The 26,694-nt window shown below is 34.4% G+C and overlaps 1 protein-coding gene across 2 annotated transcripts in view; it reads right to left on the bottom strand.

Annotated features, from left to right (window-relative positions):
- The window catches only part of ATP9B (ATPase phospholipid transporting 9B (putative)), a 156,600-nt gene that overhangs the window by 108,065 nt on the left and 21,841 nt on the right, over nt 1-26,694 (bottom strand). For both annotated transcript variants that reach the window (XM_058024553.1, XM_058024544.1), the window contains exons 3-7: nt 22,786-22,936; nt 19,184-19,297; nt 15,484-15,592; nt 6,703-6,761; nt 336-387 (exon numbers count right to left, since the gene is read on the bottom strand). In XM_058024553.1, coding sequence (XP_057880536.1) covers nt 336-387; nt 6,703-6,761; nt 15,484-15,592; nt 19,184-19,297; nt 22,786-22,936 — 485 coding nt within the window. The remainder of the gene's footprint in view (nt 1-335; nt 388-6,702; nt 6,762-15,483; nt 15,593-19,183; nt 19,298-22,785; nt 22,937-26,694) is intronic.

Here is a 26,694-nt window from a genome sequence, read left to right on the forward strand (position 1 = left end):
GTCTTATAAATCTATCTGCTAAATATTTTTAGCATTTTTAATATTTAAATCTTTTGTTAAAACAGCTCATAAAACCACTCATGTAGAGAAACATATCTATAGAAGTCTCATGTTGGCAGTAAGATTACCTCTGGCTTATAGTCCAAGCATAACGTGTTTGTCACATATGGACTCTCTCCAATTAATCTGATGAAGGAAGAGCTCTATCAATCTATTCAACCATTTCAAATTGGCCACAGTGTACAATCTAAAATTCTACCAAAACTACCAACCATGTAATCAATAAGAATTGTGGTTACATTATCATGTAACCAATGTGAATTGTGAAAACATACCTGTTTTTTCCGAGGTTCTCAGAAACACCATATCAGATGGGATTCGTTGATTCTGAGAGAAGAAGACAGAAAAAAGGTATATTTTTTCTAAGTACAAAAAAAGTGAATTCCAATCAAAAGTCCAGTAAGATCTATCACCAAAAGGTCACACTTGGATTGAAACTCAATTAAAATAGGATTTCTCGCAGTACTTTACATTCAGCATTTGCAATTCAGAAATCAATATTTTCGAAAAATTATACCATAAGCAAACAACAGCTAATCCTTTCAGATGTTCTTTATAAGTGAATCATAAATACCTGAAGAACAGATTAACATTTTCTTGACTGAAAACAGTACTTCAAGTATATAAATATGTAATCAAAATATTTTAAAACATAGTTTCACTGAGCAAAACTCTGACTTCAGTTAGCACACATAACGGAAAAAAAAAAGAAGGTAAGTTTAAAATATCTGTCTTGGCACTCAAGTTGCAAATGTTATGTATACCGAGCATTCTTCTCTCTTCCAATACACACAAACACACACAGGGGAAATAGCAAATTAGGGAACAGCATTTTCCTATTCCACATATGTAAAATGAACAAAATTTCTTCCTCACTAAGACACAGAATCACATGCACAGTCAGATGTACCTGTTATGCCATTTCCCCTTCCAGCACAAAATTGTCTGTATCAAGTTTTCAATTATTTGTTCCTCACAGAAAGGTTTTCTAAGCTTTCGCAGGTTAAACGAGATGAACAATACCAGCCTCCCACACACATGGTATCTGCTACACGACTACCCAAATCCTCAGCTCCCTTTCCACTTGTTCCCAAGGCATCTACCAGCACCAGTTACACATGGCCAACACAGGGTTTAGGAATGAAACACCAGAGAAAGGAAAAATAACCAACATATCAAAATTTGCAAGACACAGGACTCGAAAGGCAAAAAAAAAGGTTTTCCATTAATCCACAGAAACCTTCCCAAAATCAGCATGCCACCACAACAGTGCCATTTGGAATAGTGTAATCTGAAGAGATCTGCCAGAGTCAACTGTAAGGCTATGTGTTTTATGGGCTTAGCTTCCAAAATATCATGATGCAAACTCTCTGAATCTCCAGTACTTCTCACCACTCCTTGTAACATACTCTCACCAACACCAGTTTATAAATGGGACTGGAAGCAATTGTAACTGTATTCTCTATGGGAAGTTCCATAAAGAGGGGGGCTACAGAGAGGGCTACTATCATAAGCAAAGATGATGCTTGAAAAATGAGGAAATTGGAAAACACTAAAACACAGATGCATGTTTTAGTCTACCTGAAAATTCTACATAGGTAGCAAAAAGCCATCTGCATAACTTAAAATGACGCATTTTCATCCATTAGTATTTCCTAATCTGCATCACATCCCATTTTAACTCTTTATGCTTTTACAAAGTTCACTTGCTTGTAATCCAACACTATTCACCTTGAAGAGGCTGTTCATCTGTAACTAGTACAGCATTTCTTTGAATCTTGTCCTATAAGAGCTAATAATTAAGGTTGTAGTGAAATTTTTTATCCACCATGAGCCCAGATTCAAGGAGGAATATCTTGTTCAAATTTGGAAAAAAAATGCAGAAAAAATATTAACCTTAAACTATATTATTTTGCACCTCTTAAAAAGAAAAAAGAGGAAAAGGAAAAGACAACTTCAAAATTAAATAATTCTGTCCTTAAATGACAATAACAATTAAACAGATATCCAGTCTTAATATAGATTAGCTATACATTTTTGCAGCTCCCCTGCCAGCTCTGACATAAATCCATTACATGAGTTTCAGGTTACTGACTTCATGCCTACAAACTTCCAGCTACTTGTAAACAAACTAAAACACTTCACTAACATCCAAAAATTTTGCAAAAATAACTGTCAAATGATCTGATACTGAATTAAATAAAAGTTCTGGTAATACAAAGGAGGAACCTAACAGTCACTACCAATTTCCACTGAGGACACATTTAAGTTCACACTGACTGAATGAAACATTAGCTTGGTACAGAGTATGCAAGATTCAGATACTTTATGCCTGACAAAACTGGGCAGAATCATAGCATATCTGAAGTTGGAAGGGACCCATAAGGATCACAGAGTCCAACTCCCTGCTGCTTTAAGGACTATCTATGACTAAGTCATTTGACTAATAGCAGTATTCAGACAGTCCAAACAGGTTTGGTGCCAGGATCACTTCTCTGGGAATCCTGTTCAGTGACTAGCCTTTTCCCATAACTTTCCCTAACACAGCTTCATTCATAGAATCATAGAATGGTTTGGGTTGGAAGGGACCTTAAATATCATCTTGTTCCAACCCTCTGCTATGGGCAGGAACACCTTTCACTAGACCAGGTTGCTCAAAGCCCCATCCATCCTGACCTTTAACACTTCTAGGGACAGGGGATACACAGCTTCTCTGAGCAATCTGTTCAGTGTCTCACCACCATCACAGTGAAGAATTTCTGGCTACTATCTAATCTGTATCCGCCCTTTTTCAATTTAAAGCCATTACTCCTCCTTGTACTGTCACTGCATACCATTGTGATTCCATTTCCTCGTGACCTGACGCTGATCACCAGAGGGTGATCAGCAACTCCTCCCCCTCTACCCCCAATAAGAAAGTTATAGACTGTGATCAAATTAGCCATGTGAATATTTCTCATTTTAATGCAAAAACTAGATATTGATTTTGCCTTCTTTTGTGTTCGCTCTTGCTCATTTTTCTTTCCTGTAAAATAATGAAACCTTTTCTGCATATATGTATCTGAATGTATCCTACCATGTAGGGTAGTGAGACTGAGTTGTCTTTAAAGTATTTCAAATTGACATCTTGTTTTATTATCAGATTTTTCATAATTTGGAAGTGGACAGAAAGACACTACAGGAGTACTAGGCACCAAAAACATTGTCACTATTATTGCTGACTCTGGAGAGCAAAGATAGCCCTGCAGATACATACCTAGTCACTATAAAAGTGTGACTACATAGAAACAGATGGCAAGTATGCTACAAAAATCTTTAACATCTCATTATGGAGAAAATTAAATTCTGTTGAACATTGTCACAGTCAAACAGCAGCAGTATGTCAATCACGTTAGCCCTCTCATGTCATATTTATCAAAGTAGAACAAGTTAAAATGACAACAGATACAACTTCAAGCATTCAGAAACCCGTGAAAAAACTACATAATCTCAATTACCGTGGAGATTATACCAGAAATGCTTATTAAAATATACTGAAATTCAAATATGTAAGTAATGGAAATTACTGAATACATTGTTTTTCTTGAATCTGGGCAGAATTAGAGATCCAGAGAAGGAAGGCTCCATTTATCTCAGTGTTTACAGACTTCTAGATTCAGTCCTAGAGATCTAACTACAGCCAGCCAATGGTCAATACAAGGCAAGTGCTTCCCCAGCTCTAGGGTTCCCATAAGTAACTATGCCATCCAGGAATACCAGCCAAATTGGTAAACAAGAAACCCATAAGGACATTGATACTTCCCTGCAACACAGACTACAATATTCACTTAAAAATACTCTTCTCGTAGCTTTCAAATTAATTTTATGTTTTTCTCATGTTATTATCAAGAAATTGTTATTTACATAAACTTTTCCTGTTCCCTAGTCAGTCTTCCAATTCTCCTCAATTGTGCATAGCTACAGACCCCTGGAATTCTGCATTTGCTGTCCTTCCTTCTCCATGCATGCAATGGACCATGTACTTCTATCATTAACTAAAATACCCCCACTTGCTTGTGAGTTATAAATAGAACAGGCACTTCCCAGTTATCTTCCTGGATCTGCATGCTGTGAAATACTTCATGTTAGCATTAGCTGCAATCCTTGCAAATACTGGACTAATTTCACTTTGCACACAAGATTAAAGTAAAAATTGTGTACCTTTACCGCTCCAAGAAAAACTCTCAAGGTTTGAAGAAAAAGCTCTTCTCATGCTTTAAATCACTATTATGTGTTGTTAAATGTTGTCTCATAAATCTGTAGTTATTATTATTAATTTAACGTGTTGTTGAGTTTTATGGCCTCCTCCCATCTCCAAAATGTTTTCCAAACAGTCAATAAGGTACAGTGTCTAAATAACAATATCTGAACTCAACAACTCATCCTTTCAATTGTCTTATTTAGGAACACTATGCACATCTCTGCTTCCACTGCAAACTAAAACGTGTATCTTAACACAAGCCAAGGAGAACATCCAGAAGTAGCATGACTGCTCAAGGCATTGTTCAGCTAACAGATATGAATGTCTTTGAGCTTTTAAAATTAGGCAATGTTTTCATCTGTTCAGGCTTCATCCTGCCTACTACTAGTGCAATATGAAATTTTCAATTGGAACAACAGATTTATTACTTTAAACTATTTTAAGCATATTACAGTCACTTAAGAAATATTTTGAAATTAATTAGGACTATTAAAAAAAAAGACGATCACAGGATATTAAAAGTTTAAATCTAGAAGAGCCTTTCACCTAAGCTGTTAGTATTTGTGATGCAGTCACTAGTTAACATATGGATCTTCAGCTCAAGTGAGTCATTAATTTCACTGCAGATGCTGTTGATGCATCTACCAGTCAAATACAATGTTAACTTGTTTCTCTGCCATTAGAGTGAGCAATTGAACATTTCACTCCTGACTGGTTCTTTGGCTTAAGAGTCATACTCTGAAATTGAAAACTGCTTGCTCCAACAAAATACACTCCTCAACAGAACCAGAAAACATTTAATTTCATTAGCCTGAAAGCACCCCCAGCTAGGTCAAAAGGAAAAAAGACAGCTCTGCTGGGGCAGTAGGGAGCTTGAAGCTGAAATACTACATTCAAACCATTATATGCATCTTACTGGCAATACCTGACTCAAATCTTCATCAAAAAGCCCATTAATCATTATTTCTCTAAATCCTTAAACATTACTTTTTTCATTAGAAACTTCAGGTACTCACAACATATGAGATCTAAGCTACTGCAAATACTGCTAAAATAGCAACTTCATGCATGACAGAATTATCCCCAAAGTAACTCCAGTTTTCCAAATTCTACTATAATCCCACAGACAGATGGATCACAGTGAATTTCAGGAAAGGCAGATTATCTAAGTAGCCATCAGAGTCTTCCCTGCACTCTATAATAATTAATTCCAGGTTTAGGGTTCAAGAAGGGCCAAAAACTTTCCTAATAAAAATCAAAGCAAATATCTCAGTCTCCTAGAAGTTCTGGAATAGGCAGAAGCAAGCACGTGCAAGCCAATTCCACCTGCATTCTGAAGTAACAAGGTATAAAGCAAAACTGATGTACAGGCCAGACATACCAGTGCCTTTATTGTACAGCCCAGTACTTGCTGCTCAGAAGGGCCCAAAAAGATATAAGGTACACAGAGCAGAGAAAAAAGAACAGGAAAAAAGCAAGAAATGGTGAAAACTACATGAAAATATATCTATTTTAAGCTGAGAGCAGCAAGCCAAATGAGATCTGGGTGTATTGTTTTTTTCTTTGAACTATAAGAAATAGAAAGGAAGGAAACAGAAGTTTTCCAAAGGAAGCAGAAGTAGATACAAGCTTCAATTTGAGGTGCCTCCTTCCAGTATCTCAATGAATCAGCTCTCTGATGCAAAGTGTGATGGGAATTAGTTGCAGGCACCAGAAAGTGAGTCACTTTTCTAGAATCATTTTAAGCAAAAATAGTTACCTCTGAAAACAAATTTAAGCTGACTTCTAAGATCACAATAATTTCTTAGTAGCCCAGAATGGCAACTGAAATAAGCAACAATCTTTATTATAACGTTTATGATGTTGTAATTAGATGAAGGAAGAATTCACAGCTTTCACTCACCATCTGCAAACAAACTGGAAAGCTTTCTGTCCATTAAAAAACATATAAACTTTCTTATTATTTAATTATATATAGTTAGATACATATTATATTAAAATGACACAAATATATAAATATACACACACACATGTATAAATAAAGATGATCCTTGAAAGTTTCAGACAGAGAAACACCGATTCAACATCAGAAGGAAGGTGTCAGTAAGGAGGCATCTTAAAACATTCAGCAGAGCACATTTCAGGGAATTTAATCTGGTAGTTGCATTCCCTTCACAAGATTGATTTAACCATGTAACTATTCATAAAATATAAATATATAAATTCAATTAAAATATAATTAATTCTATAATAGACTTCCTTGAAGATTCTAAAATAGGACTTGAACTAAAATACTAGCTAGTTAGGACTTCACAGATAAGTACCTTGATACACTTTTCTTCAGAAGATAATTAGCATGTTAATAATCTTTAGTCTCTAAAATATATTTTAAAAGTATCAACCTTTTCCACTATGATGAGGTCTCCAACTTGTATGTCTGAACTCTTAACTTGCACTTTACCTTAAAAAAAAAAAAAAGAAAAAATGTAATCAACATTAATAAAGAATAACAAGAATATAAATTCCAGAATGCAAGTGTTATTTATAGATGCTACTAATTGATACAAAACAGATCTCTGCTGAATACATTGATAAATACATTTAATCTGTTTGAATAAATAACCCAGTGGTTTAAAAAATTCCACTTTTGTAACCAGTTAGCCACTGTAGAAGTATTAGAGGAAAAATACTTATAGCAGATGCTAAAGTCTGATCTATAGTATCTGTAATAGAGTTGCAAAATTGGAAAAAGAAGTTTTCACATCTACTAGGCAGCACTTCTGTGTCTGAGAAGAATTGTTAGGTTTATAGTCATGGAGCAGTCTTGCACATATGAGCTGTTATTCACAGCACAGTTACCAACAGGTATCTTTGCTTGACCACTGAAGTTCCTGATGTAATTGTCGGCAGTGTCTGATAATGTTGGCAATTATAGCAGAAAAGACTTAAAACTCTCTGAAGTCAAAGAAATGCATAAAGATTTAATTCTAGAAAAGTAAAATATCAAAAGTTGAAATAGAAGTTTTTCATTCTCTAAAGCTGCCCATTCAGTAACTGTTGTGAACAACCCACTCAAAAATATATACAATACATTTTCCTGTTTAATTTCCATACATTCTGTAGGGTATTATTATTTGTAAGACTCTTAAGTTTTAACATTCTTATTTGATGGACTGGAAAACTGAGACAGAGGTGTTAAGCTATTGCCCAAAATATGTTATTATTCATCTTGAATATTGAATATATATTGAATATTGATATTGAGTTATTAGAATTCAGGAGTTCTAGTCCCAGGTCTACAACTCCAAAATAAAGTGGCTTCCCTGAGTTAAAAACAAACGAAAACCCCAAATTCCCTGAGGATATAAACACACAGACATATTTGAATAGTCTCCTGCGCCCCTGTAAGTATGATCTTCCCTCAACAGAAATACTACCATGATTCCAAGCAGCAGGTATAAGATGGAAATCATGTCAAAACATGGCAAGGTGTTAGAGTTCTAAATGACAAGTGGAATGAATCAGAACAGAAGACACACAAAAGCACAGAATGAGTAGCAAAAAGTTTGAAGTTCAGTCAAAAATACTATGAGTAGCAGATTTTCAATGCACAGTCACATCTCATTTATACTAAGTATAGCAAAGAAAACTAGGGTAGGATGCAAATCCACGAGACCCTTCTCATTACAACTCTCAGTAAAGAAAGACCATAATTCCTTATACTTATATTTGCATTTAGTAAAAGGCAGTAAGATTCACATTATGAGTAATTATTTTGAGTACTTGCTGTTTAAAATTTCATGCAAAAGCAGCAGCTGCTTTATGTCTAATTCAGTCAATAATAGATGTATTCCTGCAACATACAGCTAATATTTAATACATTTTCCATTAAAATAGCACTTCAAAAATGTGCAATGTCAGGAAAAATCACAATCTTTCTTTGGCCTGTCTGCAAAGTTACTTCTGAGAGCCAGACTTTGCTACTGATAGCGACCTTTTACACTAGTTCAATTTTTGACTTGCCATAAGCACTTTCTGTCCTCTGCTCTCAAATATAAGACAAATGCTATCTTCAATAAATAAATTTGTGAGGTGAGAGGAAGTAAGAGAAGACTGCTGAAAGTATAAAAAGCTGTAACAAGAACATCAGCCATTCTCTACAAGAATTTCAAGATACCTATAGATATTAAATTAGTGTCAGTGCTTCAAAATCTTTTTTTTTTTTAATTTAAAGTAACTAAAGCTCAACCACTAAAAGAACAGTCTGACATAAAATCAACATATTTCACCTGCTTACCTGCACAAGCCTGTGAATTCTCCTTAAAAATTTGGAAGTTTTGACCAGAAGTGAATAGGATATACCAGAGGAAACATTGTCGCGTTACTTTGCTTTCTAAATTTGCTGGTTTATCAAAAGAATAGCATTAACTATATTGTTTTCTATTCTTCTGCTAAAAATTTTCAGCAATTTATCAGTCAATCACTTGATTATAGCAGTAACAGCCACAAAAATTTTAGTATGAGCTATGTCAAGTCACAGATCTACACTACCTATACAGTTATGTATGAGTAAAACTATTTAGAGGTACTAACCAAATGTAACTACTGGCAATTTTATCAGCTTAAACAATCAGATTTTCACAGTCAGGCCATAGCTGCACCTACAGTAAAGACCAAAAGACACTAAGCCTGAAAGACCAAGAGAAGGTAGAATGTTCATGTGTAACATGATGTAGGGCAGATATAAAGCAAAGATTTTTGGTGCCAAGTACACCAAGAAGAACGCATACTGCACCTGTGTTTGTACTTCATCTAGCAACTCCAGGAATCTCTCTTAATGAACTGAAAATCTTCCTCATCAGACTGTTTTCTAGGTGGCTTAGTATAACAGAGAATGCTCTCTTCATTGGACACTAACATGTCTTGTTGGATCATCCCTTACATCCTCGCACATAACGAAAAGGCCTTTCATACATACAGGACAATTCTACAATAAATTTGAATGGCAGAATATATTACATTAAATATTCAATTACAAAATGCTGCAGTAATTAAAAAAGTAACTTAAAATTCTGAAAAGTCAACATAAAGCTTTCTTTCATGCTAGCAAAAATGAGACTCATTAGATATCATTTCAGAGAACATTAAAATAATGCAGTACTACATCTTAGTGAAGATGCATTTAGGAAAAAAAAGACACAATGTTATTCACTGCATAAATTATTTTTGCAAACTATTTTTTCTCTAAAAACATCTCCATAGCAAAACACACTTCACCATCTGTGTAATTACCAATAAAAAGTCCAAAGCTGTCAGAAGTGGCTGCGCATCCAGACTTTATAGTCCACCAAGGCGCAAGGCTTTCGCCTAAAGCAATGTATAAAATTATGCAGAACAGGAACACTGAAATGTGTCTGTAGTAAGTCATTTTACTCCCAAGACAAAGCCAGTTTAAATGAACTGCAATGATTTGAAAAACTAATAAATATCTCGTATGTGCTAACAAGTACTTCACGCAAAAAAATAGGAAATGAAGTAAACAAAATGTGGGTATAAACTATGCTTCATTTTATTAAAAAGTGTCTCCATCACCTGACTGCCACTCTTGAAAGAACAGACACTTCTGAAAACAGCATTTTCAAATTCTTTTAAAGTTGCTATTGCACCTTACCCGTGGTACCTTTAATACTGTCTGAAGTACTGTTTGTGGAGTTAGTAATGGTGCCTGTCTCTAACCCATATATACAAAACTCTTTTGACTGATGGCAGTGTAGACCTTTGAAAGCTCTTCCTGATATCTATTAGCCTGAACTGTCAGCATAATTAGAGTACACATAACATAACAGGAAGCTGGAGGACAACACAGCAGGCAGGCAGCAGAGGAAAAGTACCATTGAGTCCAAGATGAGGATGCTGATCTTTCAGAGCAAGTGTTGTCTGTAGGTTGTTCTTTCAAACTCCATCTTATATAGTGAAGTAAGGTTAGCCTTTAACCACCAATTGTAAAACTCTACAAAAAAGCTTCCTAGCTTCTCTCGCATGTGCCCTGTCTACTCTTGAGTAAAATTCTTCCTTATCCAACCTCCTCAATGCTGCAAAAAAGTGGAATAACAGTCCCCTTGATTTTTCCTCTCTTCTGGCTCTATTTAAAATTCTTTCTTACATTAAAATTTCAAATTCTGTTTCTGTTGACAGCACTGATTCCCTAATCAGACAAAATTTATGTAATTTTTTAAAAACTTGTCTGTTGCAAATGATCTGAATATCAGGAATAAAATCATCAGTAGGTCTGAAATGTTACAAGCAATAACGACCTAAAATGTTGTACCTCTAGATTCAGATATAGTGTAGTTTCTTAATGAACTGGCTTTTCAAAGCAGAGGGACAACCTGTTCTTGAAGAGCTGAAATCACTTTGGGTCTCCAAAAGAAACATACTACCTTTCATACTTTTTCCTCTTGTATAATAATTAGTGGTTGATATTTTCCTAATTTCACACAATTTTGAATGTATGTTTTCAACACGATTACATTCCTTAATAGCTTTTAAGGATACAGCCAAGACCTAAGCTTTCACACCTGAATCCTGTATGGAATTATTTCATTGAACTTTTCTCTCCTGACATTCAATTTTTCTTTTGTTTTGCAGGTTGCAAAGTGAGAGTTCTGCAACACGTTAAACATCATGAGATAAAGTGACAGATGCAGGCCTCTTCTGCTACTAGTAATTGTGACTACAATAGTAAGTTATTTTCTTCTTGATCTTTTTTTTAATTGGAAACTTCAGTAACACTGCACAGACAAACCTCACTAGGAAAGGTTCAGAACTGCCAACTTCAAGAATGGAAAGGGAGAAAAGAAAAGTTAAAATTTCTTTACAATTTTATTATCCAATTGGCTTTTAACAGGTGATTCTGCTTCAGAATAGCAGTCTTTTATAGGCACTTAACTGGGCATACCTAAGTGCACAAGAGAATAAAGTAGTGTACAGTAGTGTATAGGTAAAGCCTATACACTACTGTATACTGTATATAAGCCTGTATCAAAAGTATAATTGTCCTTCAGGTAAGAAAAACAGAAGACCTCCCAAACCTGCATGCCTAGGTTTAAATTTTTTCCCACTGCAGTTTTCTACTCTAGAAAAGGATATGCAGCTGAACTGCTCTGAAACAGAAATTCCTCTTTCCAACTTAAAATTGAATGCTGACTGAAAACTGTCTATTAAGGATCTGCAGACTTTCATATGCAGCAAAGCAGATTTTGCAGCAAACATCTTGATAAGATTAGGACAGCAGAATTGTTCATACACTGAACAATGTAATATGTTCAATACAATAATCAAGCATCAAGTAAACAAAGGAAAAGAATCACATGACAGACATGAGACAGGTACACTTAATTGACGTGCTCACTTAAATCTTCAATGCATTTACTGATTTGCATGTTTCATCACTTGCCATGAAGGGTTCAAAAAATAGAAACAATTCAAACTTCATGGTTAGCAGGTTCACCAGCTCACAAAGTGCAAAGTTACACACTGCAAATTCAACAAGGGGTGACCATGCAACATAGGGAGCTTTTCCATGTTACATGTCAAACAGGGAACTGCATATCACTGGATATCATGAATCAGAATTAGCCTATGGATGTTAACCTGTCCAACTACAAATAAGTAACACTTAAAGGAGATGCCCCATTCCCCCTTGATTTCCTGCTCTGAACAGCTCATAATTATTTAAAAAAGCTGATTACAATAAATACATCTTCAAGATTTTGAATTAGTAGAAAGAAATTCTAAGTCTTCAACAGTTACTAGTATGAATACTCTTAACCTCAAAAGTTGGTAGTTGTTACACTAGCAACATGCAAGTCATAAGACAGCATTCACATGTTTTACATGTTTAGTATTCCCCAAACTAAGAAAGACTCCAATGGAAAATTAAGCCTGATAGATAGTCACAGACTCTCCAATTTTAATTTTCTGCAGCACTGTATTAAAAAAAAATTGTTTATACAAATCAGCCAACCCACAATATTTTTATGGAAGTAATTAATCACAACTTAGATCCCAATAACTTCTATTGCAACAAATATGTCTATTTTCCTTTAGTAAACACATAATTTGGAAAACAACTAACTAGACATTATTTTCATTAAATTTTCATTTTTATCAACCAAAACTGAACACTGAGCCTTGTTAATTTTAACTTTTTCTACTGTCTAGTTTGAGCAGGGGAAACCTGCTTAACATCTCTATGTCAGTTTCTCTCACTTTAAGATGGAAAAAAATAAATATTTCAAATAGAAGTCTGTAAAACTAGCACAAGTCATAAAATCATTAGGAAAAAAAAATGCTAGAGCAGTATAAAGTGCAGTTCCACTCTGAAAAGTGACTCTTAAGAGTGGCATCGGTTTTCAGGCTTTTAATTAAATCAGTATCAAGTTTGTTCATTCACGAGAAACAAAGCCTTCTTTCTCCAAACCATTAGCCTGTACTTTAGTATAGTAGGCCTAACTGAATTTTTCCACTTGAAGAATACTGTCAATATGAAAAAATTATGTCATTATATTGAAAGTTACTTTTAAAAATAGTCTATGGAAGCACAGTACTTGATTTTATTAATTTACACAGATAAATAAGATAAACCTACATCTTTTTTAAACATGTAAAGAATTTTGGTCTAATATTATGATGGGATGAAATCCCATTTTTTTGTATCAAAATTACATCTCTCCTTTTTAGAATACTTCATTATGAAAGAACCCTATATTAGGAAAAAAGTGACATTTATCACTACTTATGATTTTATATATAGGTTTGTAGCAACATGTAGTACAATTTTGAGTGGTAACTTCAGTAATGTTTTCACTCTTAAAATTAGTTATTACTCAAAAGACTGTTAATTCAATGATCACACATAATTGTCGACATAGGATTCAGAGTTCATTGTAAGCAGAGTTTTTGAATCTTTACTTCTGTAGAAGACCAGTCTTCAAAAAACACAAAAAATAGAACAACATTCAAGTATGAATTCATGATGGCATTGACACCAAAGTCTGAAAGTCAAAATGACAAACACTCTTGTAGGTTAAAAGCTGATATCCTTTTTTTTTTTTTTTTAAAGGGGCACTTTTAAAGCCTCTTTTTAATAAGTCTCTTCTCTCTATGTGTCAGTTCCTGATATAACTGCTGGACTTTACCTATACACTACTGTATACTACTTCTAAATCTTTAAGGTGACCAAACCCAATTTTCACTGACAACTTCCTTATTTCTAGAAGAAGCCACAAAATTAAGGGTTTTTCAAATACATATACCCTCACAAAATATTTTATGAGTAGGGAAAGAGGAAATTGCAATTCCAAAACTTCTACTTAAATGCTGCTTAAATGTCTAACTTATGTTTAAAAAAGAGAAGGACAAAAGGTACCAAAACTTGCTCTTAAAAGAGAAAATGTCAGTCTTAACATGTAAATCACAAAGGTAACTATAAAATGTACATATGTTTCCTGAATTAAGAATTTCAGATTGCTAACACTGATGCTGAATAGGACAGGAATGTACTATCTGTTTCAAGGTGAGTGTTCAGTGGCCTACCATAATAGATCTAAAAAATGAATCGGCCAACTAGCAGTTTAAATTAAAACTTTGAAACAAAAGCCATTAAGAGTTTACTTCCTAGCAGACTGTATTAATGACTGTAAAAAAGATCTGTATGCCAGCAGTGAAACCCTTGTGTTAAACAAATTATAGCTATGCCAATCATCCCATATGCCAAATTTGAACAGCTGTACCTCTAAATGTTGTTAACACTATCTCAGACTGACAAGGAAAGAAAAGAACATGAGACTATTCCCTACAATTGTTCCCTTCAGGGTGGAAACTCCAGAAAACAATGCAAGAATACACATGGCAAGGGAGCAGCATGAATGCCTCTCAGCTGCTAGGTTATGCCATCACTAACGAGACTGTTGACTGTTTGTTTACCTTCCAATTACTCAAAAAACGGGAACATACAGAACATACTTGTGTTACATTACAAGCTTTTCATCCACTTATTTTCTGGAGAGAATATTATCCAGAGCTACTCCAAGAGTTTAGTTCCTAATCAAGATTCCAAGACCTGGTGATGTTACTCTTCGCACTGACTTTCAGAAAATATTCACCAAGATATACTGAAGAGTGCACTGAAATGTGTGTTAGGAAGAAGTAAAGAGTTTCCATTTGGCACAATGTCCGCCAAATACTCTAACTGCTTGAGGTGCAACCTCAAATTCCCTTAACTTCCCCCTTTTAGAATTTTTATGCCAAGGAAAATCATTAACAAAGAAAAAAGACCTTTTGATCGTAATAGCGAGGTCATAATGTAAAGTTATTATTTGGATTTGATAATATTTTTTGGCACCTTTCTATGTGGCACTCTGTTATGAATCTAACAGTAAGAAGTGCTAAGCACATAAAAGTGAAGAGCAACGCACAATTCTCTCTTCTGCTCCTGTCTAAAATTTACAATATCCTACAAAATGTAATTGTCATTTCACATCTGAAATGCTTGACTTCCTTAAAAGTCTTCATGAAAACCTACTGGTTTCATGATTCCAAAAGAAGTCATAACTGATTTCTCCTTTCGTTAAAGAAAACTGACTGCTCCACATTGCATAATCAAACATTTCAAATTACATGCAAAAATCAAATTAATATTTTTAATATCAAAGCTGACTCTCAATACGCCTTCCTTTTCTTAGGCACAAATATATCCACCAAATTTGAATACCTCCAGGGTATTTTAATTAGTTTCATTATTTACTACTTCCTTTTTTCCTGTATGTGCTTGATACATAGTTGACAATGTTGTTGAGTTACTGTTCAGCATCAATTTCAGAGGTAAACTGCACTTTGAAGTCAGGGTACTAAACAGAAGAATTTTTAAAAAATATATACACTTATATATATATACCTTTCTTTGACAAACAACCAAATATTTATTAAAATTCCTAAACAGACCAAATTTAACAATCATATTTGTCTAAGGAAAATCACTTACTTTATTTAGTTGAATATAAGTTTCATACTGAGCTTTACAGCTTGAAATTATCAGTTATTTCTTTGAACTGAAAACCTGCAAATGTATATTTAAGAAAAAGATGAAATATTTTAAGGATTTATAAAATGGTGTTGCTAACCTCGTACTGTCAGCTTGCTGTACAACTGTGAGTTCATTTCTTTGTCTCTCTTGTAACGTCGAAATTCATCAACAGCTTCCCGTACCACTGTGACCGTCAAAACAAATCCCTGTTAAAGATACAATTATGCAGCTCAGAATTCTCAGTGCAAGAATGGAAATAGACATGTAGCAACACTACACAGAGTAAGAACATGTGTTTAGAACATTTACTTTTTTTTTTTTAATTTGGATTTGAGTCTTTTATTCAATAAGTTAAAATAGTATCTTGGTTTAGTCCAGGAAAAACAAAATCATACTTGCACATTGTACAAATATAATTAGAGTAACTATCTGTCCAAATACACACAATTTAGACAGCATTTTGAAATACAAAAAAAAGAAGATGCTTTGGATTACTTAAAGATAGCCTTTATAGTTTCAATAAGTTTATTTCCTTATCATCCACAAACTTTGAGGCTTCACCAAAAACATTTAAAAAGCCTCCAATTCTAATGCTGAAAAATTGCCTTTTTCCTAATACATAGAAAAAGATAAATGGATGGCTAGTTCTATAATTTTACATTTAAATGTAGCTATTTAGCAACACATCACAAATATGGACAAAGGAAAAGGGGATTTGTTCCGAAAAACTAAGTGTCTAAATGCTTTGGCTGCTCCTTTCACAGATAATGCTGCTGCAGCTTCTACTGGAAGTGCACAGAGGTGCTTCACTCAACTGTGATAATCTCTGGCTAGAAAGAGTGGTAAGCTAAAAAACACAACAATTCAGGGATAAGCACACACATTTTCTCTCTACCTCTCTAAACCTCCTCATATATCAGATCTACAGGCTTAGACCCAGCACTTGAGTTTTTCACCATCAATGAAAGAGAAAGAAAATTTTTACCAGTAAAAGGACCTTTCATTATTATGAATAAGGTGGACACAAAATTCAAATCCAGCAACAAATAAGATTCTACATTATCTATCTAGCTTCAGACAGCCACCACTACTTTATAGAAGAAAATTTATGCCATTAGACTTCTCTTGCAGAAACTTTGTTTGCCAAACTTCCCCTAATGTCCCAGAAACATGAAAGGAGTGAAGGTGTGGAGGTTTCCCAAAAGTGTTGATAAAAAAAGGGTTGACTACAGATTTTATTAATGTTTTGCTATTCCAAACCAAAGTGCCAAGACCTATCCAGCTGTGACCTTACAGTTAAGCACTAGTTATTTGTTCAAGTTTACATTGGCTACAATTATAGTGGAACTACATAGAACAAAAAATGGCCCATGCAAAAAGCATCCTCTTTTTACTCCCCAGGGCATAATAAATGAAAAAAAAAATCAGATTTTCTCCTTTTCTGACAGCAGTATTTTCATATACTTTGGCAATATAGATATTTCGGCTGCATAAAAAGGGCACTCCTGAAGCACTTTAAAACATATTTTTCATTTGCACAGACATTGCTACTAGACAGTAATCAAGACACAGAATGCAAGGTGCTACTTGCAAGAATTTCTTTTAGCAGCCTCTTGCTCAGCAGCTGAGTACAGCCGACTATGTCTATGAGGAACAATTTAAGAAAGACACTTGTCTTTCTACTCATTTGCTCAAAGGGAGCCAATATTCCTTCAAAGGAGAGCTGAAATTGTGAAGCCAGTTTAACAAGGGAACCTGTCATCTTTCTTTAACTGTAAGCAGGTAAGTATCTTTCATGTACTGCCTACAATCAAACCTGTATGCTTTAAAAGCTTTTGTATGCTGGAGTGGAAATGAGAAGTCCATTCCCTAAAGCAGTTGAAAACAAATTACCAAAATAGTCTTGTTTTAAGAACTTTGGGGCTTGATATAACTGTATCTGTGTTGTAAAAATCTGTTGAAGTAAACCAAAGGCAAAAAAAATCCTAAACAAAACAACCCACAAAATCCACATACACAATCAAAAACTCCCAAAACAGTTCTAGAATAGTCAGCTTCTAGTCATTTGGATTTATGTATCAGGGCAAACAATTTCCTTTAAAATTTTAAGAGAAAATACAAGTCATAGCTATTTCTGTGATAATTACTGAAGATTTATCAGTAGTTACCCACCCTTCAAAAAAACCTAAACTTATCTGTTAAGCAGCAAAAGCAGACCAGTGGATCAGAATTAAATGTTTTCTATTTTCCTCATAGATGCTTAGCTTTGTTCAACATTCAATTGTTGCCTTTTACCTGGAGGTTGATTATTAGCAGAAAAGTTATTAAAGTAGAAACAAGTGAGTTTAGCAAAAAAATCCATACTAGGTACCAGTATTTTTAAGCTATATGTGAAAACTGGGATGCATAATTCAAAATACCTTTGAATAAGACAAACATTTATACAGAACAGGTCACTGGTGTTCACAAAATGCAGTATTTTCTCCCTTCTTTGAGCAGGATAGAAATGAGCTGAGATGCTAAGGGTTTACGGGTTTTTTTTCCTTACTATCCCACTAATGTATAGTGCTGCAGACAGCACAGCATGGTGAACAGAGCAACTTCCAGACAAGGCTGACTTCTGTCTTTTCTTACTGTGTCAGTGACAAAGACTTGTAAATATCCATTTAAAATCCCACTTTTGAACAAGCTTTCTGTCTTAAAAGTGTTTTTTTGTTGCAGAAGAAGCAAAATTCTGGGAAGAGAGGTGGGAAGAGCATCCAGGATGGTCTCTCCATTTATCCATAGTTAGAAGGACACATGTTACAACAATTAAAACAATGAAATCAATCCAGAATATTTACTCTATTGACTCGTTAAGAACGACCTTTACTCAAGCAGTCAACATGTCACAGTTCCTCTTGAATCCTACTGAGAATAAATGCTACTAAAAAATACCAATTTAAAAAAAAAGTTTAAAACATTAGGCATTAGCACTTCCTGCCTTTAAATCTAGTGTGAAGGGACTGGGAAGAAGATGAAAGAAAAGGTAATGATCTGATTACAAATAAGAAAATAATCCCAAATCATGGCAATACAACTGGCAGACTACCAAAAGGGCCTCCTCTGAAGAGAATTCAGTTTGCAAACCATAGGAAATCTGAGTCAGAAGCAAGTGGTTTGAAAAGTTTCCCAAGAAAATACTGCAGAGACCTCAATAATAAAAGATATATCAAAAGAAAGCCAGTGCAACTGGCAGGATGATCAATTAGGAGAAGTATGTTTAATTAATAACTTATTTTCAAGGCACAATTTCCTCCTGATTTATCCACGGCTTAAAATATTTGATCTCAATTTTTGTGAGAAAAGGTTGTGATCAAAACTGATACAGAAGGAATGCAAAAAAATTATGCTAACAATTCTGACCTTGTCTGAAAACACAGAATAGTCACCAAATTACAAACAATGGAAAGATATTTAACACACAAATTACCTATGTTACCCTGTAAGTTTCTTTAGTAGCTGGAGATTTTTTTGCTGGCTGGTTTTGTTAAACTCTCAAGTCAGCAGGCAGAATGGAGCATTACACACTGACACTAGCTGGTTAACAAAGTGACCTCGCCTGTGGGGCAGAGGCATAGCAGGCAAATGGAAGGGAAGGCTGTCAAACAACAGCTTTCAAATAAGCATTTTACTTCTGTTATGTTCTTTGACCACTGTAGTTTACCAGCTGCAGGTTTATGCAATGTACATAGACATGAACCTTTCATTGACATTAAAACCCCCAAATTTCTAGTTAATAATATTTTTCTGTTTACCAGAGGAGCCCAGTACGTGTACAGGTAGCCTATTTTCAGTGCTGGTACAAATTGTGAGCAGGACACGATGAGAAAATAGAGATTCAAGAAAAACTTGAACTGTTCATATAAAACCTAAAATGAAAAAGAAAGTAGATAAATGTCTTAAAATTTCCATTCATAATATACATAAAGTATACTTTTTCATTATAGGAGATATAAAAGCATTAAATGTCATACTGTTATAGACGGCATTATTACCATACTTATATAGCACAATATATTATATGTCATCACACACTACTACATTAATTTAATATTACACTGCTATTTTTATACTGCTATTTTTGTTGAGAAAAATCCATTGACAGTATTGCCTGTTTTCACTCTAAAAAAGCAATTTACTAAATTTGGCATATTTTGAAAACTGGACTATGTATCAAGATCACTGTGGAAAGATTTAAATATAGGTATTAAGATATACTTACTACTAAATCAAAGATTTGGTTTAAACTCAGAGCTAATTATCCAACTTCTAAGTGAAGCCACAGTAGACTTATCACAGAATACATTGTTCTCATACTCCAAAGCAATGTCAGATGCAGAGATTCCTTTGGTAATTAAAAGCACCACTTCAGCAAGCACACATTCTCAAGATTGCTTTGGTTGTAATTACAATGCTAAGAACATTATTCATTTTATAGAATTTTGAACCTTCAAAGTCTTCACATATTTCCTCAGTAAGCCAGGGTAATATGGCGCCTCCAGCAGCATTAAGAGAAGTGGCTACTGAGCTTGGAACACTTAAGAAAACAAACAACCAATTATCTAAAAGACAGAACTTTCAAAACACATCAAAAAGCCACATTCAGAGATTGTGTCCATCTTCTAATCTTAAAATTCAGTTAATATTACAATGACTTTTCCATAAAAATTAAAGTTATTTGACTCATATTTATTAGTCTTACCAGTCCAACATTAGTACTTAATTATGTAAAAACCTAGATGCTAGGAAAAAATATTCAGGAAAGTTCAAAGTGTCATTCTGGCAGGGACAACGCAGTACTGGTACCTCAAAGCTGCCAGTTCAGCTAGAGACTACCTTAACAGCCTCCAAACATAAGAATTTTTTTCAGAGCACGGAATGCTATTTCATGACTTACCAATAAAACTGTAAAGATAAAAAATTGACATCGAAAGTTGTCAGAAAGGTCAGAGCCTTCTTCCAAAATGAAAGTATTTCAGGCTGAACCTGTGCCTTATATTGATCCTGATGAAGTTCATATACTCATTTCTGCTAGTGTGTTTAACTATTTACAAAAACTTGATACACTCAAAGAAAAGTCCTGACAGTACTTCAGGAGGCGCAGATCTTGTAGGAGAAGGTGGAAGTTAAAAAACACCTTGCTACAAATCTTTTGAATCCTGGCAGACCACTGACAGTTCATTCAATACAAAGCTAAGCACTTCAGTCCAGTTAAGCAAATTGAAAAGTCTCCAACTACATAAAACTAATGAAACTAATGCCTTGAAGTTCAGGAGAGGTATCTTCAAAACCCACCCATCACAGAAGATTTGTTTTATGGAAACACATGCAAAATTCCTAAGCAGCTGTATCACGATGTATATGAAACTGTAAACAGAAATTGAACAGACTGGTATAAAGGGAGAAGAAGCAAGTATTTTATGTAATGTTCAGAAATCAGGTGATATTTTGGAAATGTCACAGCTCTTTCAGCCAGCAAGTAAAATTCTGTTAATCTAAGCATTATTTTAAGTTTGTATTTAGGTATGAAATCCTTGAATATCACTCATTGCCAGCCTCAATGTTTAAAAAACCATAGAAGAGAATACAAAATTTCACATGATGAAAATTTCAACCAGAGACGACCATTGGAGTCAATATTTGCTGTTTATTTATATTTATCAATATTTATGGGTTTGGAACCAATACAGTGATGTTCCCTACAAATTACTTCCAGTAAACCAGCATAAAAAAAGACAGCTACACAATATTTTAATAAATATTAATATTTTAATAAAATATAATATTCAATAAAATATTTTAATAAAAATCTTACTTTATATCTAAAATTAAAATTTGAAAACATTTCATTTTCACCAACTATTGGGTCTTACATTTAGGATCTCACTTCATTTTGAAGTAACTATTGTTTTCAAATACTAGCGCCAAATTAAAAATCTGACTTGACCTATTGGATAAAACCAAGATTTTTAAAAGAAAAGAAGAAACATTCTCTCTCATAATAAGGAATTGCAAACTACATCTGATCCCCATAAGGAATGTGAATCTGGTTCACAACTTGTAATCCACACTGCAGATTTCGAGTTGCAATAATCAATGGCTCACTATATGTTTAATGAATTTTGTGACCTTTAGGAAAGCATATGTGGCTTAACCAATTTTAGTGTATTTAATAATTTAAACTATGGAAGAAAACATTTACTTTGTCCGATAATGATGAGAATATTTTATCCACATGTGATAAGTGACATTTTATTTTCCTGACAGGAGATCAGTCTTAATTACAAGGCCATTAATTTTTTGTTGTTGTTTTAATAAGGAAATGCATTACCAAACACCTGCCAGTCTTTGGACTAAAGAGGCCAGAAGAATAGAATCAATACTCTTATAAATCAGCATGATCACTTAAATAAAAAATTTAAGACAAAGCATTCAATGTATTCAAACACAATTTTTGCTATGGGACACATCAATTTTTGCTATGGGACACAGGACTCTTGGATGGTATTTTTAAAAATATGACTAAAAGTGTAATACTAAAATTTATCATATCACACTAGGATACATTTTTAGATGTAACTGCTTAAGTTTCAAAAATTGCTTCTCTGTTGCTAAATTTCATTATAACAACATTTTTTAAAAAACTATGAACTAGACAAAACTGTAATGTCTCTTTTATCTTCATAAACATGGTATATAGCACAAGCCAAAAATTGACATTAAAGCACAATATGGCTTTGTAGGAAAAAAGTGACAAATTTTCATTCCACAACAAAAGTATTTGCTGAAGAACTGCACTCAAAGTCAAAAATACCTGCAAAAAGACTGCAATAACACATGCAACTCTGAAAAGTATTAAATTAGCCCTACTTGCAATACAAATTGAAGATATTAGTTGTTTTTGTCCTTTAAGAGCTGTCCATTTTGGAATTCATTATTTATTTTACTTTCAATGGCAAGGAGTATGAGAAAAGATCCATGGGAATAAATTGAAATTTTCAGCTATTTACTTCTCAATTGAAGTCAATCCTTTGCATGCAGAACTGTTTCTTTTTTAAAAAGGATTACAAATTTCTAATGCTGAATAGAAGTGCAAAGAAACTCATCTCAAATTTCAAAAGCTTCACTGAATTCCAACCACTGAAACTGTAATTAAGTACATATCCCTTCAAAAACCAAAGAATTTAACAAAAATGCAACCTTGCTCTCAAATGTTAACTTTCATTGAAATCATTGAGACAAATACAGAAAGAAAAAGAAGAACTTGGGCAAATAAAATTATCTTTTTGTGGAATAGTCAAAAAACACTACAGAACATAGAGTCAGTACAACATCAGAAAATGTTTAGTGGCCTTACCCCAGGTATAAAGGTAAAGATGTTGTACTTTTGATTTTTTATAGCATTTTTGGGGTATTTTTCTTCACACTTTTCAGGACACCCAAGCCACACTGTGCGAGCCTTCAGGTCTTTCTTTCTTCGACAAATGTTTATGAGCCAATCAGAACAACTGAAAAGAGAGACAATTGTTTATTTTAAAACTAAAAATGTACTATACAAGATCACAATTTCCAAACCTGGAGCTCCTGAAGGCAAATACCTAAAAAAAACAGGTTAAAAAAAATGTTTGCCATCTCTATAAGCATATAAGCAAGCATGATGTCAGCTTCTAATCTTTAGAGCATTTCAGAGTACTGAACTCACCCAGACATACACATATATAAACACTTACACATTCTTTGCAGAAAATCCCAATACACTAATGAGAAGTTTCACTACACAATACCCTGATACAGGTCCAAAAAATTCTAGTTAATAAGATTCTGCATCACGCCTTTTAGTCCTTTTGCTAAACTCTCTATCTTGGACTACCAACATTCAGATTATGCTAATGATTCAACAGGAAATAAGGCTTCTGTTTCATACAATTCAAAAGATTTCAGCAGCTTTGGATACAATTACCACATAATTTGCAAATCTTCAGTTTCCTCCATACCACTGCTAATGCCATAGTATCAAATATTAAAAAAAAAAAAAAAAAAAAAAAAAAAATCCTAACCAAACCTAACAAACAAAACAAGAAAACCATTCAAAACAAGCCCACTACATAAATGCAGATTGCACAATGATCTGCAATGGAGGAACTTCAGTTCACAGAAGAAAGGAACAGCACCCTTGCCTAAGCAGTTTACAAATCGACTGAAGAAGTTTAAACCATGAGCAGTGAGATAGAGAAGAGCTCACAGCGACATTTGAGCAATTGCATTTTGGACAAGGATACAGGAACGGTGGGAAGGGGTCACAAGGAGGAACAGAAGCTGGCAAATGCAATGATGCCTCTGAGGCTCAACAGAATATTTACTAACAGTCATAAAACAAGGAACAAACATGGAAGTGACTCAACTCACATAATGCAATAAGCTTAAGTACTTGCTTGTACTATCTACAGAAGCAGAAAGACTATCCAGAGACCATTTGCAAAGAAAAGCGGGTTTGCTGTACATTGCATATTCTTGATTTACAATCTCATACATTAAAGGAGAATTTATCTGTATTTACTTGTTAATACAGTGAGGAGGTGCCTCAGTCATGTTGAGAGTCTGTTTTAGGCAAGTGAATCAGGAATACCGAGCAGACAGGCCTTCTGTGCTCTTCACCTACTGCACTTACTGAGCTGATAACAGCAGATTTCAGCTACATCAGCTAGTGACGTTGACATGAGAAACAATTTCTAGTGAGGTTTTTGAATATACTGGGAATATTTTTGATGCAGCAAAAAGAAAACAAATGTTAGGAAATTCCTACAAATTTCATTCACACCAACAGGAAGAATTTGGCTGAGAACAAAAGAGAAATTTAAAATCCAATCACCTCAGCCCTGTTTACTGGATTCATTCTTATAGTCAACCTACTCATTTGTATTTGTACACACCTGTAAGAAAACAGAAGTCACAACCAACACTGACATGTCAAGAACAATCTATAAAATTGAACTAATTTCACTCTAAGAAGCAATTGCACTACTGCTTGAGTGCATGTCCTCCATGGACTCCTGGGGCTTTGAGCACCCTCATCCAGTGGGAGATGCCCATGCCCATGCCCATGCCAGGGAGACTGGAATAGATGATCTTTAAAGGTTCCTTTCAACTGATATCATTCTATGATTCTGTCTCTAATAAAATTTAACTCTCAAGAGATTTAGCATAAGAAAAGTAAAGGAACATATTCTTGGAACTGATGCAGTTGGAAAAATCATAATTGCAGAGTAGCTTACATAAAACCAAAGTAATTTCAGTGAAGATCTCTAAAGCTTTATTTAGAACTTACTGGGTAATTGACTGTTGAATATTTCATTTCTCAGACCACAAAAAAACTAGAAGAGAGAGGGGTAGATGCAAAGAGCAGTTCAGAGTTCAAGGCTGTCTTGACAGATTTAAAAAACTAAAAAACTATCTGGAAGAACAGAATGCAGTTGAACAGGTACAACTGCAACACAATTTACAGAGAAATAGCTAACTACACAAACACAGAACCAGGAAATGCTCCAAAACCAGGTGGTAGCTCAGTTACTACATGAGAATGTTATACACGTGCAAATCTGTTCAGTGTGGACAAGAATGCTTGTAGGAAGTCATGAATGTATTCCTTTCTCTCAGTTGTGCTAGCATGATCTCAGTAGGCTTACAGGACCATTCTGAATACCAAATTTCAACAGGCCTACTGGGAAAACAGACCACACACAAGAGCAAGAAAACAATTACAGGTCTAGAAAGCAGGGACAGCTGACTATTAGATACACCAAAGAAACAGAGCTGTTCACAGAAGGCTGAGTGTGGACCTAATACGGTTTCAAGTATGTAAGAACCTGCTGCAAAGAGGAAAGGGACCATTATTCTCTAGGTCCACCACCATTAACTAATGACAGACCCTCAACTGTTAGCAAATCAATAAGCAGAGTGGGCACAACATGGACAGATATTGAGTAAACTCTTTTAAGGAGAGTGGTGGAGGAGACGCTTAAGGAGGATGGAATTTCTGCAGATCTCTAAGATGTGGCTAGATCAAACATCAGTGGTAGATAAAATTAATTCTGTACAGGCAAGGAATCAGCTGGAAACCTCCTAAGGTCCCTTCCTAGTCTGTTTATTCACAATTACAGAATCATGAAACACACAAATACTGCAGGGAAGGACGGCTGATAGTTAGTTTACATTGCCACAATGCCTCTTGAAATGTTCTTGTGTGTAGTCTACAGAACCCCATGCTTATTACAAATTAATTTTGCCAAAGAATGCAATTCAAAGTTTTTTTGTTCTTTTTAAGGAAAATTAAAGGATATGCCAATAGCAAAGTTATTCATAGCAACAATAACTTTGTTATGTAAATACCACCACATCAATACTCACAAGCTGACCTTTAAAATACTTCAATTTTAAATGCTGGACTCTTAAGATTTTCTCCTGGATTCTTAAGATTTTCTCCCCAAAACTCCCACTATGGGATAGACCTAAACATGCATTTTATTTTTGCTACAAAAATTAAATGTCCTTTCATCAGCTTCTCCCAGTCACTTTAAAATAGTGACAAAGAATTATTCTATCACAAAAATTGTAACAGTGTTAATTCAACTTTCAAAATTTAGCCCTGTTATTTAGTAACATACAAACGAGAAATATTATTACTTAAACTTGTCCTTAAAGCAAAATAAACAGCAGTCTTTCCTTTTCATGATTCCACAATCAGTTTAATGGCTGTGAACAGACCCTGCTGCTGCCAAAATGTCCAGTACCTCCCTCCCCCCCAAAACAAAGGTGTGGATTCTTGCTCTTTCTCTTGTGCTGGCACAAATATTCATGTAACTGCATGGGAAATCTGGGCCTGCAAATCAATCCAGCTGTAAACTAATGCAGAATAAAAGAGGATTATTTTCAGTTATATCCATCCCCAATCCTTAAAAATCTAAAAAACTGTAAAAATAGTTGAAACAATGCAGGTGATATATTTGCAGCAGAAGGCAGAATGATTTCACTCAGTGCCAACTTGATAAAACTGCTCATGACATTAAAGCTTTAAACTTGTTATTTTCGAGGGTAGGGATGTGGAGACAGAAGACACAGATTAGTTATATAGTGAGAAGTGTAAGGACAGATCTATAGGAAAAAAGTTTCAAGGAAAGCAACTTTTTCCTGAAGAAAGTGAGCTAGCATCACAGATCTGCCTACAGTCCTGTAGACAGAAATTGCCTGACAATCTTTGAAATCCAGCATT

This window comes from Melospiza georgiana, chromosome 1 (genome assembly GCF_028018845.1).
Source record: "Melospiza georgiana isolate bMelGeo1 chromosome 1, bMelGeo1.pri, whole genome shotgun sequence".
Classification (NCBI taxonomy): Eukaryota; Metazoa; Chordata; class Aves; order Passeriformes; family Passerellidae; genus Melospiza; species Melospiza georgiana.